This window comes from Gopherus flavomarginatus, chromosome 9, assembly GCF_025201925.1.
Source record: "Gopherus flavomarginatus isolate rGopFla2 chromosome 9, rGopFla2.mat.asm, whole genome shotgun sequence".
NCBI lineage: Eukaryota > Metazoa > Chordata > Testudines > Testudinidae > Gopherus > Gopherus flavomarginatus.
This window is the reverse complement of record NC_066625.1, coordinates 79,668,940-79,686,149: the sequence shown is the minus strand read 5'-3', so window position 1 is coordinate 79,686,149 and position 17,210 is coordinate 79,668,940. Positions and strand designations below refer to the sequence as shown.

General features: G+C 42.3%; 1 protein-coding gene across 3 annotated transcripts in view; it reads left to right on the top strand.

Moving 5' to 3' along the window:
* The window catches only part of AKAP13 (A-kinase anchoring protein 13), a 343,718-nt gene that overhangs the window by 128,542 nt on the left and 197,966 nt on the right, over window positions 1–17,210 (top strand). For all 3 annotated transcript variants that reach the window (XM_050967379.1, XM_050967378.1, XM_050967380.1), the window contains one exon: window positions 14,575–14,871. In XM_050967379.1, coding sequence (XP_050823336.1) covers window positions 14,575–14,871 — 297 coding nt within the window. The remainder of the gene's footprint in view (window positions 1–14,574; window positions 14,872–17,210) is intronic.

Genomic DNA, 17,210 nt, shown 5'->3' with positions numbered 1-17,210 from the left:
TTGACGATAGGGCAAGATTGTTATTTACAGAGGAATTATTTTTAATTGAAATATTAGATTCCAAATAGACCTTATTACTGGGCTGAATTGTACATCGAATGAGGTCACCAACTGTGATGTCTTGCAAATATTCAGGACTCGACAGTCCTACTCCCCTAATGACACAGTGGAAATAGCCAATAACCCAGTGAAATTATCGTACAAATTTGTAAGCAGAAATGGATCAGGCTTCATTTTCCTGTGGGTCATTTCACACGTCATGGTTTCATTGAAGGAATAGCTTAGTGTTTGAACCGTGAAAACCCACAGTGTCCTTTAAACACTTACTCACGTTCATATGTGTAGTACAGTTTGGGACTGTATTACAGTGAGACTTTTGAGGTGTTTTTTTTTTTTTTTTGACGGTGGGTTAGGTCTGAAAAGTTCCTACGAAGTGTTAAAAACTGGAAGTGGCAGTCTGTTAAAAGCATCTGATTATAAACTTGCTCCATCATGTATTCCCATTGCTAGTTAGTGTTGGGGCAGGCAGGGTGGGCCAGAACTGGAGTGGGTTTCGTTCTGAAGTAATGATCACCTCAGCCAAGAAGAGGAACAAAAGTGGGAAAATCACTGTCTAGATTTGTACCAGGAGTGTTGCATAATTAACAGAGTGTCACTTGTCTCTCTGTTGGGTGGTGGTAATTAGGATTGTTTTTTATACAAGCTCTGTTTCCTTTGCTTACTGCTGCGAAGGAGATTATTAAGACTTGCACTTCTGCAAACTTTTTGATTTTGAGATGCTTAGGAGAGGTCACCCTATATTTTACCTTTTGATCTGTGTGCACATATATAAAATGTTTTTTACCCCATTGGATTACAAACCACATCCAATTGGCAGAGATGGGGTGTGCCTATGCCTAAAACACAAAAGCTATAACAAAGAATAATGTAAGAGAGAGCACATTTTCAACACAAACACTTCTTATATACTAGAATAAATTTAACAGGGTCTGTCCTCTTCCTCCTCTCATTGCCAAAGCAGCATAGTTCCCATGCTCCAAGATTAAACTCTGTCTCAGAGTTAATAACATACCTGTGCAGTTATAATTATCACTTAGTTTACAATCTGAAGGCCTTTAGGTTGGAAAAAGGGGTAAACAGTGAGGTGGCAAACTTTGCAGATAATATAAAAGTACTCAAGATAGTTAAGATCCAGGCAGACTGCGAAGAGCTACAAAAGGATCTTTTATAACTGGAGGACTGAGCAAAAAAAATGTCAGATGAAATTCATTGTTGATAATGCAAAGTAATGCACCTTGGAAAACATAATCCCAACTATACATATAAAATGATGGGGTCTAAATTAGCTGTTACAACTCAAGAAAGAGATCTTGGAGTCATTGTGTATAGTTCTCTGAAAATATCCATTCAATGTGTAGTGACAGTCAAAAAAAACAAACAGAATATTGGGAATCATTAAGAAAGGGATAAATAGTAAGGCAGAAAATATCATATTGCGTCTATATAAATCCGTGGTACGCCCACATCTTGAATACTGTGTGCAGATGTGGTCATCTTATCTCAAAAAAGATATACTGGAATTGGAAAAGGTTCAGAAAAGGGCAACAAACATTATTAGGGGTATGGAATGGCTTCTGTATGAGGAGGGATTAAGAAGACTGGGACATCTCAGCTTGGAAAAGAGATGGCTAAGGGGGGATATGATTGAGGTCTATAAAATCATGACTAGTGCGGAGAAAGTATATAAGGAAGTGTTATTTACTCCTTATAACACAAGAACTAGGGGTCACCAAATGAAATTACTAGGCAGCAGGTTTCAAACAAATAAAAAGAAATATTTCTTCACACAACGCACAGTCAGTCTGTGGAACTCTTTGCCAGAGGATGTTGTGAAGGCCAAGACTCTAACAAGGTTCAAAAAAGAATTAGATAAATTCATGGAGGATAGGTCCATCAATGGCTATTAGCCAGGATGGGCAGGGACGGTGTCCCTAGCCTCTGTTTGCCAGAAGCTGGGAATGAGCGACAATGAATAGATCACTTGATTATTACCTGTTCATTCCCTCTGGGGCACCTGACATTGGCCACCTTTGGAAGACAGGATACTGGACTAGATGGACCTTTGGTCTGACACCAGGATGGCCATTCTTTTATTCTTATGGCTATACTCTTGTTGGTCCTTGCAGCTTCCACAACGTGTTTCCTCAAATGTGCAACTTGGAAGCCTCCCAGTTATTTATAACTGTTAAAATATTGATGACTAATAATGTGTACACCGCTATGAAATTATATACACACACACACACATATATATATATATATATACATATATAAAACGTGAGTGTGTAGTTGCAATCAGACCTTGTTTTGCTCTTTTGTTGACCATTTTCTATTTCACCTCTCCACTGACAGCCTTTTACTGACCTTCCTTTCTAAACTAGATACTAGGTGCCCTGACTGTTCTACAGTTATTTGCTATTCGGAAGCTACAGGAGTAAAAGGAAGCATTATGATAATCTAATAGCAGATGGGGATCCAAGAGGTATCATAAAAGGGACTTGCTTGTTATGTTGCCTGCATATAAGCAGGAACATCTACCAGGTCCCAGTAAAGGAGAGTTCAGAAGAGCATAATATAGATTAAGGGTATATCTACACAGCTGACAGCGCTTTAACGTGGCAGTGTAGTCGCGGCTCCAGCAATGGGAGAGAGCTCTCCCAGCACTGTAATGAACCACCCCTGCGAGGGGAATAACTACCCGCTCTGGGAGTGCAGCTTCCAGCTCTTTTACACTATCTACGCTGCCCCTTTACAGTGCTGAAACATGCATCGCTCACGTTTTTTTTTCTCACACTCCTGAGCGAAGGACGTTTCAGCATTGTAAGGGGCAGTGTAGACTAGGCCTCAGTCCCTTATTGGAAGATTAGATGATTTTTTGTTGAAGCTCCCCTATTAGTGGAACAGAATTGTGGGTGGATATAATGCTCTTATGAACTAAAGCAGAAGCTTCACTGGAGTTAAGCTGTAGCTAATTTAGGATAAAGAATCATTTTAAAATTAAAGAATGAAATATATATTGCTGGATTTTTTTAATATACTGTTGGTTTTTGGGTTTGATAAAAGTGAGATAGGACAGAGTAACCAATCTGTTATTTTTATCAACTTTCTGTTGCTAAAATCAAATCCCCAATCAAGCTGATATTTGGTAATACAATATCACATATGAACTAAAGCAATGGTTCTCAAACTGAGGCCGCCGCTTGTGTAGGGAAAGCCCTTGGCAGACTGGGCCGGTTTGTTTTCCTGCCGGGTCTGCAGGTTCGGCCGATCACGGCTTCTACTGGCCGCAGTTCGCTGCTCCAGGCCAATGAGGGCTGTGGGAAGCAGTGGCCAGCAGATCCCTTGTCCTGCGCCACCTCCCGCAGCCCCCATTGGCCTGGAGCAGCGAACCGCGGCCAGTGGGAGCCACGATTGGTCGAACCTGTGGATGCAGCAGGTAAACAAACCGGCATGGCCTGGCCTGCCAGAGGCTTTCCCTACATAAGCGGCAGTCCCAGTTTGAGAACCATTGAAGTGAAGAATCATGAAAACTGTTCAGTTCATGATGTCTTACATGCTTTCAGCAGCATTTTTACCAACCTGCGCACGCATTAGGTGGTATAATGCAGTTAAACCATTTTGTTAAACTGAACATTTATTTTATGTTACTGCTTTCCTCTTGCTTTCTAAAATGAAGCATTTCACCAAACTGCTGGTTTTTTGTTTTCCTAGTTGAGTTCATATTTATAACCCATAATTTGAAATGTTTTCCTTTGTGCCAGAAGTAAATGCTGATGCTGCAGAGTAGTTGGAGCTTTATATCTTGTTTGGTACTTTGTGGTGATGCTTATTTATCTTAGGTTCTTATATAGTCTTCATTTCCATAGTATCTGAGAGCCTCACAGGTTTCAGTGCATTTGTCCTCACGACACTCCTGTGAAATAGGAAAATGCTAGTCTCCCTGTTTTACAGATGGTGAACTACATCACAGAGAGGCTAAGTCAGTGATTTGCACAAAGTCACGCAGGAAGTTTGTGGTGGAACAGGAAATTGAACCTGAGTCTCCTAAGTCCCAGTTAGTGCTCATTGTGTAAGTTTGTGAGGTGGGGATTTACCCACTGGGCCATGAATTGCTATGTGCAACTCATTTTAAGTGGGTTACATGATTTAACATTCCTATTAATCTGTCTAAGGCTTCATTTCTCTCTCTTTCCTTTTAACTATAGTTTAGGAAGTTAGGACTTAAATGAGAGTAGGAACAAGCCCTTAATTGTTTTGTTGCAGTAACACTAGTTGGCTCCAGGCAAACAAAACTTCACTCTTAACATACTGGTAGGGTAAGAAATGTCATGTCCGTGAACCATGTCATTAAAACAAAGAAGGCGATTATATGCCATACCATTGACTCCATGTTCACTATATCATTTATCATTTTCAGAAGTTGTCCTGTGTGAAGTATCTAATTGATTAGGGTCTACGCCTGTAATGCTGAAGTCAGTGGGATTTCAGTGGGAGCAGAATTAGGCTCTTAAGTATCATTTGTGTGTCTCTGTGGTGGTTGCCATTTGCCAACAGTTACCATGCATTTGGGGTATCCCAATTATTTCCTCTTATAATATTTCTACATATTTCCATTACTACTGCATGGTTCCATAACTTTCAGAAAATGTTGACTTTTTAATGTTGTTCACTATATTTGTCCTTAATTATGTTCATGTGGGGAGGTTCTGCCTAAATGTTTTTGTAATTCCTTTAATTTTTGGATTTTTTTCTACTTGACAGCTGCTGTTTAAAGTGAAGTACATTGCTATTAAATGAATATCTTCATTTAAAATACACACTTGCTTTTGCATTTTTTTAAATGTATGTTCATGCTTATTCTCCTCTAACAGTGAATATGTTTCCCACCTAGGAAACTACTGTTAATAGAAAATGCTGCCCTCTCGACTTTATTAAATAATCTTTGTTCTGGAAGACCAAAAGAGTAAACAAGTTAAGTTATGTAACAAATGACCACTTGGCAATAATGTCATGTGGACTTGTTTTAAAATATTCTTAACAATGAAACCTCTACAAAGCTAAAATAGAGACAGATGATATAACCAAAAACAGTTATATACTGCAGCCTTTCTGATATACTTTGGTGCATTATGCAGACTTATTAAAAGGAGATGAAGCCGGCTAAATGACATACGTCATAGGAAAAAAACTGGTGAATACTGTATAGAGAGTATCTGTGACAGCGTGTTTGGAAGGTATACAGTGCCATAGATTTTATGACAACCCTACATTAACAAGCCACTGAGTGTGTATGGAAAAGGTGGAAAGATTTTGGTTAGGAACTAGATTTCAGTGTTGAAGCTTTAAAACTTTGAATGTGACCTCTCTCCATTGTTGTTGCAATATCTATTTATTTCAGCCTGAAGTAAATCCATGTGTTGCAAATAGTGGGTATCTCATGCGCACACTAAATCACACACAGGGTCCTTAAATTTCAAAAGCAGAGTGCAAAACTCCTTCAGCAAACGAACTCCTTTATCTGTTAGCAGTACAGTAACTCCTCACTTAACATTGTAGTTATGTTCCTAAAAAATGTGACTTTAAGTGAAACAGTGTTTAAGCGAATCCAGTTTCTCCATAAGAATGAATATAAATGAGGCGGTTAGATTCCAGAGATTTTTTTTTTTTTTTTGCCATACAGTACGGTTCTATAGTTGGGAGGTGCCCCCGCCTTGCCCCAGACAGGCACAGTCCACTGACACTGGACATAATGAGGCAGACAAGGAGGCTGAAGGTGCTGTAGGCTAGGAGAAGAACATTGTGCAGCAGCAGTGGCAGCTTCCCCTACTCTGCATGCACAAGAGGCGGGGGGCTCAACCCTCGGCCCATCCACTCCACCCCTTCCCCCAAGTTCCCACCCTTAACCCGCCTCTTCTTACCCCCACCTTCCCCTTTACTCTGCATGCCGCGTCCTCTCTCCTCCCCTCCTCCCTCCCCTGCCTCCTGCTGGAGGTGGCAATCAGCTGACTTGCAACATTCAGGAGGGGAGGGGGAGGAGCGAGGACACGGTGCGCAGGCTCCCCCTCCCTCCCGAATGCCACAAGGAAGCTGATTGCTGCGGGCAGGAGGCAGAGGAGAGAGAGGGGAACCTGCTTGCTGAGTCTTCGCTCCTCCCCCCTCCCTCCTGCCCACAGCAATCAGCTGGCTTGCAGCGTTCAGGAGGGAGGGGGAAGGTGCTGATCCGTGGGGTATGCCGGCGAGCGGGAGGCGCTGTGGGAGTAGGGTGACCAGATGTCCTGATTTTATAGGGACAGTCCTGATTTTTGGGTCTTTTTCTTATATAGGCTCCTATTACCCTCCACCCCAGTCCTGATTTTTCACATTTGCTGTCTGGTCACCCTATGTGGGGGTTTGGGGGCGTAGTGGAGCTGATAGGGAGGCTGCCAGCTGTGGACAAAGCTAGCAGTCAAATGACATTATAGCGAAGCATTGCACAACTTTAAATGGAGCATGTTCTGTAATTGAGCAGGAACGTAAGATTGAAACAAAGTTAAGCGAGAGGATGTTAAGTGAGGAGTTACTGTAGTTGGATCCCTTGATCTTTGTGTGTGCCAGCCACCCAGGGACAATGTCACTGACGCAGAGCCAAACATTGCATACAAAATAAACGATTTTTATACTAGGTATCTTTTCCTGTTTAAATCCTTTTGCAGAAAAAGTTCAAGTCACCATGACAGGGTCATGACAGAGGATACAATTAGCACAGGACTCCTGAGTCACCTACTAAACCAAACCTAGCATGCTCTTCCAATGTAACTTTAAATAGCTGCAGAGGCCAAAAACCTATTGTTTAGTGTATTAAATATGAATCCTCAAAATAGGAGGCTTGGACAGGATTTCCACTTTCAGCTGGGTAGGAAGTGAAGTCATGTTTTATGGCATTCATTGGCTTTGTTTAGCTACAACAGTGTTTTTTGTCTCCATGTATTCTTTGTTTGATGATAAGGAGCCTGCAGGAAATGATACCACCCTTTTAAACGCACCCTCAGTTTTAGTCAAGCAAATTTATGGTACTGGTATAAATTAGACCCAGCTTGGTTGTATATTGTAAGTTGATCATTAGCAATTAACTCTTAGTAACGTCCAGGTTTCCATATTTTTTCTGTGTATTATCTCACAGGGTGTCTCCACAGAAAAAAATAAAAGGCAGTTTTGTCAGTTTTCTTCAGTTCTGTGTGCATAAGGGCAGGTGGACAAGAAGCCTGTGTTAATTTGACTGAAGCAAATTAATCTTCTAGCTAGGAGAGTAATGCAGCACTACAGCTAGTACAGAACAAGGAGTAATGGTCTCAAGTTGCAGTGATGGAGGTTAGGTTGGATATTAGGAAAAACTTTTTCACTGGGAGGGTGGAGAAGCACTGGAATGGGTTACCTAGGGAGGTGGTGGAATCTCCTTCCTTAGAGGTTTTTAAAGTCAGGCTTGACAAAGCCCTGGCTGGGATGATTTAGTTGGGGTTGGTCCTGCTTTGAGCAGAGGGTTGGACTAGATGACCTCCTGAGGTCTTTTCCAACCCTAATCTGCTGTGATTCTATATAGATCAGACAGGTCTTTTTACAAGTGTGGGGGATAAAGTTGTACCATTCTGACAATTTACCTGTATAAAGGAGTCGCAATAAAGACTCTATAGTTTAAGCTGTAGGACCGTTTCCATTGTAAGCTCACTTTTGGCTTCACTTCCAATTTCTGTTTTAAACAAAAAAACCTGCTTTCTGCATACATTTTTTCATGTTGAGTCCCTGCCCAGACAAGCTGGGTTTTTTTTGTTGTTTTTTTTTTTTAAACTGGAGGTTAATCAGAGAAGCCAATATAGTTATGAGACTGAAAAATGGATGGTATTTCACTTTCTAAAAATGTTTTTAACGTTTGCCTGCCCCTGGGCAAACACTGGTTTCTTATCAGTGCTGACCCTCTCAACACAGATTTTGTTATGGAAACTTGGGAAGAAATGTAGCAATCCACACTGAACTGAGGGTGGGCAGAGTTCAAGTTGTTAGGGTAGTTTGGGGATAGGTAAAGTTGATGAAAAGTTGTTTCTAGTTTCACTTTATATGCTCTTAATACTGTGGATTTTGTAATTTGCTTACAAAGAGAAGGCAATGTGTAGATGTTTGCCATAGCTCAAATTCAGTCTTGGCCCATGTGCACCGATAAATAAAACTGCTTTTCAATCTGTTTATGTATTTATAATGTGCCCAGTGTTGTGCTTGGTACCTCTCAGAATAGAAGGCATACCTTCTTGCTGCCCTGAGGAGTGCACAGACTAAATCAATCCTAATTGAGATAGGAGAGAGAGAAATGTGAGGGGGACAATACGGTAACTCAGCAAGAGCTATTGAATGGTCTGATGGAGTAATGCTTGGTGTATATGAGTTTTCGCAGGGTTAATGAGTGTGTTCATTGGCTAATGTCATGTGGCTATTGTGTCATAAATGTGTTTCGATGGCTCTAGAGGGAAAGGCATTCCACGCAGAGGAATAGCAGGGAGGAAAGCCCAAAACCTTTGCGAAAATAGTGGGCAAATGTGGTATGAAGGCTGGTGTCATTGGCAGAGCAGCTAAAATTCCTATTAGAATATTATTTGGTTTTATACAGTGGTCATGCTTAACAATTTATCGTTTGCCTTAGATAGTTGTTTCTCAGCCTTTAGGTCATGACTCCCCAGTGGGTCATGAAAGGCAATCAAGGGGTCACAAGACATTGAAAATTTTATTACAAATAAAGCCACTCTCTTCCACTCCCTGCCCACCCTTTCCCTTCAAGGACAAGTATTCTTGACCTCTTGAAACACACTCAAATTATAGAGACGTATTGTTGTTGTTACTGATATTTTAATAAAGAAGTAAGAGTAAAAAGTGAATGGGAGTTGTGAAGTTTTTTGATTTCCAAAAAGGAGTTGCTGTGGCTGATATTGCAATTTCCTGGAGATGTTAGTGTTAAGTTTATGTATCGTTGGGGTCAGGAATTGTATGTAATTCCATGGGGAAGGATGACCACAGGTCTTCCAGGAACTAAGATTAGGTTAGTTGACTCAGGTTGTGATACCTCCAGAGAAGTGCCGCCACCTAGAGAGGCATATAGTAGTTCAAAGTGGATTCTCCAGAGACCAACAGACAAAGAAAGGACTTCTGGATAAATAGTCTCAGTTTAAACTGTTGCAGGGCTATGTTTCACATCCAGCAATTGGTCAGAACCTTGTGTCCAAGGGGGACCCCAATCCTTCCTGGGAAGGGTTGGAAGGACTTTGACCTCCTGAGGCCCTGTAAGACTGATGGATGACCTCTGGTAAACTTCTAGAATGCATGTAGGAACTTTTAGTGTTGTTATGTTTTCTCTGTATTGCTTTCACCTTAAGAATAAATGTGCTTGCTTATAAGGGTCTGTGCATTAATTTATAACTGTGTTCAATTATGCTGTTCATAACCCATCAGAGAGAACCAAAATGCAGATGCTAGCTTGTTTAGGAAGTCTCGTTTGCTGGGAATGTCACAACGTAGTCTGAGAAGAACAGTCAGGAGGGGGAGAGTTGCAGGTTTCTGCCCAAGAAAGGGAATGGCTGACCTAAAAGTAGGTGCCAGTGATGAGCCATGGAGGGGGAATACAGGTACAGTTTTCCTGAACTGTGACAGTTGTCAACCTGAAAGGAGAGCCAGATCTCTTTGGCCTTCCTTCAGTTGCTCATTACAGTCAAAAGCCATATTGCATGTTTTTTGGTCATGTCACCAGGATGGATAAAAACACCCCGGCACACTGTGCTCTCAAACTCTCCATTGGTGAGCAAAAGGATACATGCCCTGACCCTACCTGGCACTGCTCACTGGGCTACCCCAGAGATTCTTGGTTTTTCAGTACTGACTCAGATTTGGGAACATCAGTATACAATGCCTGGTGTGATGCCATTAGCTGTGGTCATTCTGGCTGGCACAATGGCCCTCAGTAATCTGCTTGCTGGATGTTGATGATGAACCTGAAAAGACTAAGAGAGACTGCTTTGAGATGGTGCCTCCAGGGCCGGCTCCAGCTTTTTTGCTGCCGCAAGCGGCAAAGCGGGGCGGAGGAGATAAAGCCATGATCCGCGGCATTTCAATGGCAGCTCTACAGTGCCACTTCATTCTTCAGCGGCAATTTGGTGGCGAGTCCTTCACTCTGAGAGGGCCTGAGGGACCCGCCGCTGAAGACCCGGACGTGCTGCCCCTTTCCATGAGTGCCTCAAGCACCTGCTTCGTTTCTGGTGCCTGGAGCCAGCCCTGGGTGCATCAGATAACCAAGTGACTGGCTGCAGTGTTGTAAGTATTCCCTCTAGTAAGCACAGGGGACCTGTTCCATACACCAAGCATGTCTGTGTTTTTCAGAGTAAAGGAAATCCCTGCAGCGTAGTCATTAGAGCAGGGAACAGGTGACCAGGAGTAATTGAGTATGCCATCAGTGTCACTGACTGTTTGATCTTGGGCAAATCACTTAACCTTGCTCTGCAACCTATAAAATGAGCATAATCACATTAACTGTCACTTATTTCATTGAAATGTTGGGAAACTCAGCTAACATTTCTAATGCTATTTGACATGCTCTGGGGAAGGAGTTGTTGCGGTCCAGATATTATTGGAAGGGGGTCTTTGAAGCTGAGAGAAATGTTATCCCGCTGGAGACGGTCCCTTCAAAAGGCTGTATGTGTGCATTCACGTTTTGAAGCATACTCACACGCACCATTCCTGAAGACGTTTCAAAGCAGGAGGCAGGGTCCTCTTGAGCAATCTTAGCATTTGTCACGCTTGTTGCTTAATTGCTCCTCTTTCTTTTGAACTGATTGCCAAAGTCAGCACCTGTCCCAGACACTCACCCCCTGAACCTGATGTTTTGTCAGATAGAGGAAAGGAGAACATCAGAGCATTTGAGGGGATAGAATACAGTTACCCTTTAGGAGAACATGCCCCTTGGGTTAGCAGAACACGTTTGATCCCATTAGATATAAATGAATTGCCACTTCCCTTGCTTCTCTGAAAGCTGTACTGGCTATTTTATGTGTGAGTTCTGAGAGACATTTACTGTCTGCAGATCAGTGCATAAAGAGTTTGCAGTACACTGCACTGAACACCCAGCTGGTTTTGCTTTAAATTGGGTGCAGAAACTCTGATGTTTCGGGTTTCTCTCTCTCTCTCTCTGTTCAGCATGGCTAATGGATGTCTGCTATGAGAACATGAGTGCAGTGCCAGTTTATCTGACAACGGGAGTCCAGAATGATATCAGAGATGTAGTAATCTGCTAGTTTTCATAAGTCTCTCTTGGTTACACAAAGTAGCTTGGGGGATCTGTCTTGCATCTGGAATGCTTACCTGTGAGTATCCAAAAAGTTCAGAGATGCAGGATCATTCCCTTAGCCAAGTATTTATAGATCCGGCTCTCAGAAAACAATTGGACCAGTGTCTTCACTCATGTGGGTTTTGGTGAGTAGCAATTGTAAAACTTAGTCTGTGAATTTCCATTCTTGAACACAACAGCCCTTGCTTTGAAGTTAACATTTTGCTTCTATTGTATTCACAAGTAATTTAGTTATAGCGATATACAAAATGTAACTCTAATAGGGATAGGTAAGTGAAAACAATACAAGTAATATCTCATTAGTTTTCATGCAGTTTACACTCAAACATCTTCTCATCTTAGCACTCTCACACACTTTGGTCTAGGGTTATCCAATTACAAGGTATACATAATGATGTAATGCGATAGTAATCAGCAAGTAATAGATAAATGAAGGCAGTATCAGCAAGTAATAGATAAGTGAAGGCAATATCATTCACATTTCCTCTGAACTAAATTGAAACGTGAGTGAATTAGTACATGTAACATTTCTTTGATATTCACACACAAGTGAATTGACCTATTGCTCTGACCTGAGCTGTACTGTAAGCATCACTGGGGTATTATAGGCACATTTCGCAGATGAGACGCTTCTGGAAATAAAGAGAAAATTAGAGTTTAAAAAATAGCAGCAGCAAAAGCCATACTTGTGACGGAGAGTCTTTCATTATGAATTATTTTTAACCTGACAGCCTAGTAAACAGCCACCGCAGGTTGCTAACAGTGTCTGTGTTGGTGAAAACAGAAAGCGTGCAGCACCTGAGCTGGTTTGCATGGGATGATGCCATGTCATTACTGTATTATGTACATTGTATGAATATTTTTGTGTAATAAGGATTGAAAAGCTTACCAGACACGTGCTGTCCAGAGGACTAATCCTGCAGCCTGAAGAATAAAGGAAAGGCAGGGTTGGAGACTTGTCTATATTGGTAATGTATTGATTGCTGACAACAGGTGTCATCGACTGGTGGCAAGGATGGTTAAACTGCAAATCCAGAATTTGCACCATTTCAGAAACCATGTTCCAGACCTTGCTCTGAGCAGAGCTCAGTCACAGGTTTCAGAAATGGTGTTGAAATTGGTTTTGTCTTCTTTTGCAGTTAAACAATTTTAGCACTGGTTAATTTGCTGCTTTTGCAGTTAAGCAATTTTAGCACTGCCACACCCATGGCTTCATCTTTCACATCAGTAGGTGTTGGGTAAATTTGAATCTCCACTCCATTTTAGCTGCTGGAAGGGAGAAGGAGTTTTGGCCATGGTTACACTGGCGCTTTACAGCGCTGCAACTTTCGCGCTCAGAGGTGTGAAAAAGCACCCCCCTGAGCACTGCAAGATACAGCGCTGTAAAGCCTTGGTGTAATCAGTGCCGCAGCGCTGGGAGCGCGGCTCCCAGCGCTGCAAGCTACACCCGTAAGGGATGTGGTTTTCGTGCAGCGCTGGGAGAGCTCTTTCCCACCGCTGCGGCTCCGACTACACTCTCACTTCGGCAGGGCTTTGAAATGTCAAGTGTAGCCATACAAGTGTCTCATCTCCTAATTCCAGAGCCTCCAGGTTTGCAGGGAGAGATCTCAGCTACTCTTTCTCCCCTAGCTTCTGTTTTTGTGTGTCCTTCTCTCCTGTGGAAGCCTCTGTTGCCTGCCCCTGTTGCACATGTTTTTCTCCAGAAGCAGCATGACATTAACCTGATATTTGGCAATTTGCTGACTACAGAGTCCTGAATAGCAGCTATGAAACCGACCTTTTTACTGAAACTGACCATTTGGCTGATGCTTGACAAATCTAGGAGCAGCAGCAGAGGCACTGGAGCAGTCTGTCTTCAGGCTAGGAAGACAAACCTGCATTTGGTTATGTCTGGAAGGTTTTCTTCCTGACCATAAGGGCTAGAAACTTTTTTCTTTATAAATAGAAGTGATTACTGAGACCCACTCCCACACACAAGGGAAGGCTACCCACTCATCATCTGTGTGTGTGGGTAAATGAAATGTTCGAGCCCAATTGTGAAAAGTCCTTCATCTCTTGTATTTAATGAAATAAATAAACAAGCAGGGATTGATCAATGTAGTAAGATGCTGAGGTCATGGGTAGAGAGAGCAGCTTTTCCAGTAATTAGTGAAGGATCTGTGCTTGTTCTGGCAAAAACAGCAATGACGTCAGTCTACCATTGGAGCGAGAGAGAGAGACTGCAGAGAACATTGAACTTGAAACATAAACCTTATTATTAAAGGGGCTTGTCAGACAATTTTAAGTGTTGGTCATGCTAAAAAGATGAGATTTTTTTTCCACCTTTTAAATTGCAGGGGAGTTTATCTTGCGTTTTCTGGGTCTAGGGAACTGCTGCCCTGTTGCACTGGTCTTTCATTAAAATAAGTAAATGATAAGTCAGCAGAGCTGTGAAAATAAGCTTCTCTCACTCTCTCTTTTTTGGTAAATATGAAAAGCAGTAATTTCCCTGTTCTCGGGAATGCAGCAAGCTTAGTTCTGTCATGTGAAATCAAATCCAAATGGCAGGTGCAGCGTTGAACAAAAGAGGTGTAACCACACACACAGAACATGTCTGAAGCATGTTATGTTCCAGTATTAATTGTTGCTTTGTGGTTGCTTCAGTGCAATTAGTTCATTGTCTTCACTGGCAAGGTGCTCCAAATGCTGCCACCTGTGCGTTATTTCTGATGGGCTGCCGTGGTCTCACAGTATTCTTTAAAATATGGCTCTGTGAACTAAGGGGGAGATTTTCAAAGGCCAAATGGGACTTAAGTGTCAAACTCCTCTTAACTTTCAATGGGAGTGGAGAGCCTTACTCCCCTCTGTGGCTCTGAAAACCTTCCCAAGTCTATTAGGAGTCCTGAATCTGTCTCTTGGTGGCTGAAGTTAGCCCACTAACAAGAAGGCTGTAATATGATCACTAGATAAGAGAGTGAGTGGGCTCTCATGCAGGAGGCATCACTGAGCACTTTTTGCCATATGGTGTTTTCCTTTATACGCAAAAGGTAATGTGTCAAGGGATGCCACGTGTGGGTGTGTATATACTAATGGAATGATCAGTGTCCAGCCCATGTTGCTTTAGCTTAGTTATTTCTCTTCTCCATTACAATTATGTTCATATTCTTGGTTTTATTTTACAGGCCATGACTGCTGTGAGACAGTGAAGGTGGCACTTTGCGCTGCCAAGGAAGGGCTTCCTGTTCTAGTGGTGGCAGAGGAAAGTTTTCAGTTCATTCAGGATGAGGCCTATGATGCAGCTCAGTTCCTAGCAACCTGCGCTGGAAACCAGCAAGCACTGAACTTCACAAGATTCCTGGACCGGTCAAGGCCTCCCTCTGGGGATGCGGATTTTCTGGATGAGAAAGTGGTTTTGGCATTTCGGCATCTGAAACTGCCAGCAGAATGGAATGTGTTGGGAACAGACCAGACGCTTAATGGTGAGAACTAGTAGCAACTGAGTAATGTGTGTATGTATGAGAGAGAGAGGATCACTGCATGTGTTGCAATGTTTCTGTTGTGGAGAGTTCCTCTGATGTGTGAGGAGATTCTCCAGCAGATAGATCAAGGACCTGGGCTTTGAGCTTTAGCCATGCTGAAGATGCCCTTGTGCAACTTTCCCCAAAACCTCATGCGTATCCACTGAGTTTGGAGCAGGGCTGTGTCTTCTTTTCTTGGCACACAGTCTAGTGCTTGTCTTTACCTCCTTTATAATAAAAGAGCACAAATTGGCTTCAGTGATCCAGTGTTTTAATATCATGCACAGTGTGTTCTGTTTTTATATGGGGAGCGTGTGTACCAGTATTACAGTGATGACTGGAAGGCTTATACATAAATATCAAATCTGGTCCAAAGTCATGTTAAAACATACTCCTCTGGGTACTCAGTGTAACTGGTACCCTGGTATGATCCTCTGGCTAGCTAGCAGCATGCAGGGTGCAAGGCATATTCCATGCTGTGCTCAGCTGTTCAGAGCATGATAAGAAAGTGGAGCCTGGTATGTGGAAAATGAAGGGTTAAATGCTGAGGCAGCTTCCAGAGCATAGAGGGCAAGTGTAGAAGGCCCAGAAGATAAGGGCATGGGCGTGGGAAATTATGGCAATGACTGGTAAGAACTGGTAAGGCTTGAGCCCAGGTATTCGCACCTTTGCTACCTCTACACTGCAAAGCAGGCTTGTAGGTGGGCAGGTCATCGCTTAACCCACACACCCATTCACACTCTAGACAAGCTCACCAGCTCGGAATGTAGTTGCTTACTAGGTGTGGGTTTAATGGCTTTGAATGTGGACGATGGAGGATATAGGCACTTCTGCACACCTTCATCTGCAGAGAGCGTGCAGCATAGACAGAGCTATAGAGTCCTTGCCAAATATTGAAACAGAACTACGAAGACCTACATGTTTACGACAAGTACACCTGCGTGGAGCCCTGTGCTCATTGGGTGTCACATGCAGATTCACAGTGCATTATATTTTTTGTAGTGATTTACGGCATATGCCTGCACACAGAGAACGTGATTGTGAGATCTGTACTATATTACTACATGAATTCCCATCTCTTAAAAAAAAAAAAAAAAAGAAGGGGGAGAGGGTTGGGGGAGGCAATGAACCTTTTGCGTGTGGTGGAACATGAATTGTTCTGTGCAGACTATCATGGCAACTTTGTTCTCGCACTGCATGGTTTTCTGTAGTGTTTTGCGGGTGCTGCTCTCGTGTCTTTCTGTGAATAGTTGACCACTGTTTGGTTTTATTATAAACATGTATGCCTGGGCAGGCAATTGAACCAAGGTCAGTAAATGTTCACACTTTTGTCCACATTTGGTGGTTTCCACATTAAAATTCAACCATTGAGTCATTCATTTACAAGTAGGTAAACAAGCAGTGCTGCCGTTTTTTTCCTCTACTTGCATAGCTCCTACATTCTTATTGTGGTTTTGCGAGATTTTTTTTATCCCCCTCTCAGTTTAAAGATAATGCTAACACATGCATTTACATGCTGCTGTGTCAATAATGAAGTACATTTAACAGACAGTACATTTAACAGTGGTCTTAGCCAGACAGTCAAAAATCATGTTTGAATCATTGGTGACTTAGGGCCTAATTTTCAGACACCAGTCTCTCTCTTTGACTTCACTTTCATTCGTGAGAATTCAGCACTTGTGAAAATCAGGCCCAGAGCATTTAAATTGTTCTGCTTAAGAAAAATGATTGTGTCAGAAAGCCATGAACATTCAGGGCTGAATGGCACCTGTGGAGTGCCTGTTACAACCTCAAGTAAAAAGAGAGGAGCTCCTGGTGGCCAGCAGTGTAAAGGGACCTTTCTGAGAGGTGTCCTCTGGGAAATGGATGGGAATGATCTTTGTTAACCTGAGATAATATAGATGAATAAATGAGTTTTATGTAATGGGATTAAATGTGTTTAGCAGCCACAAATAGATGGCTACACTTATATTGAGTCACACAAGCATTCCCTTGTGATGAGTCCTCCCCTCACTTAACTGTTTAAAGGCAGTTTATTGCTTGCTTGCCTGTCTTTGATCCCTCCGTAACTAGCCTTTTGTCTAAGAAGCTGTGCCTTTAACGTAGATGCAGTACAAAAGAAAAAGGATTTTTTTTATGTGAATTTGGACTAGTGGTTGTTGGATGCTACCAGTGTTTTTGGTTTTTGTTTGTTCGTTTGCTTAAGCCCCTGGAAAGAAGGACTGATAAAAGCATCAACCAACTCTTAACTGTAGCCATTTCAGAGGACATGTCTCTAATTCAGAGATGATTCTATAATC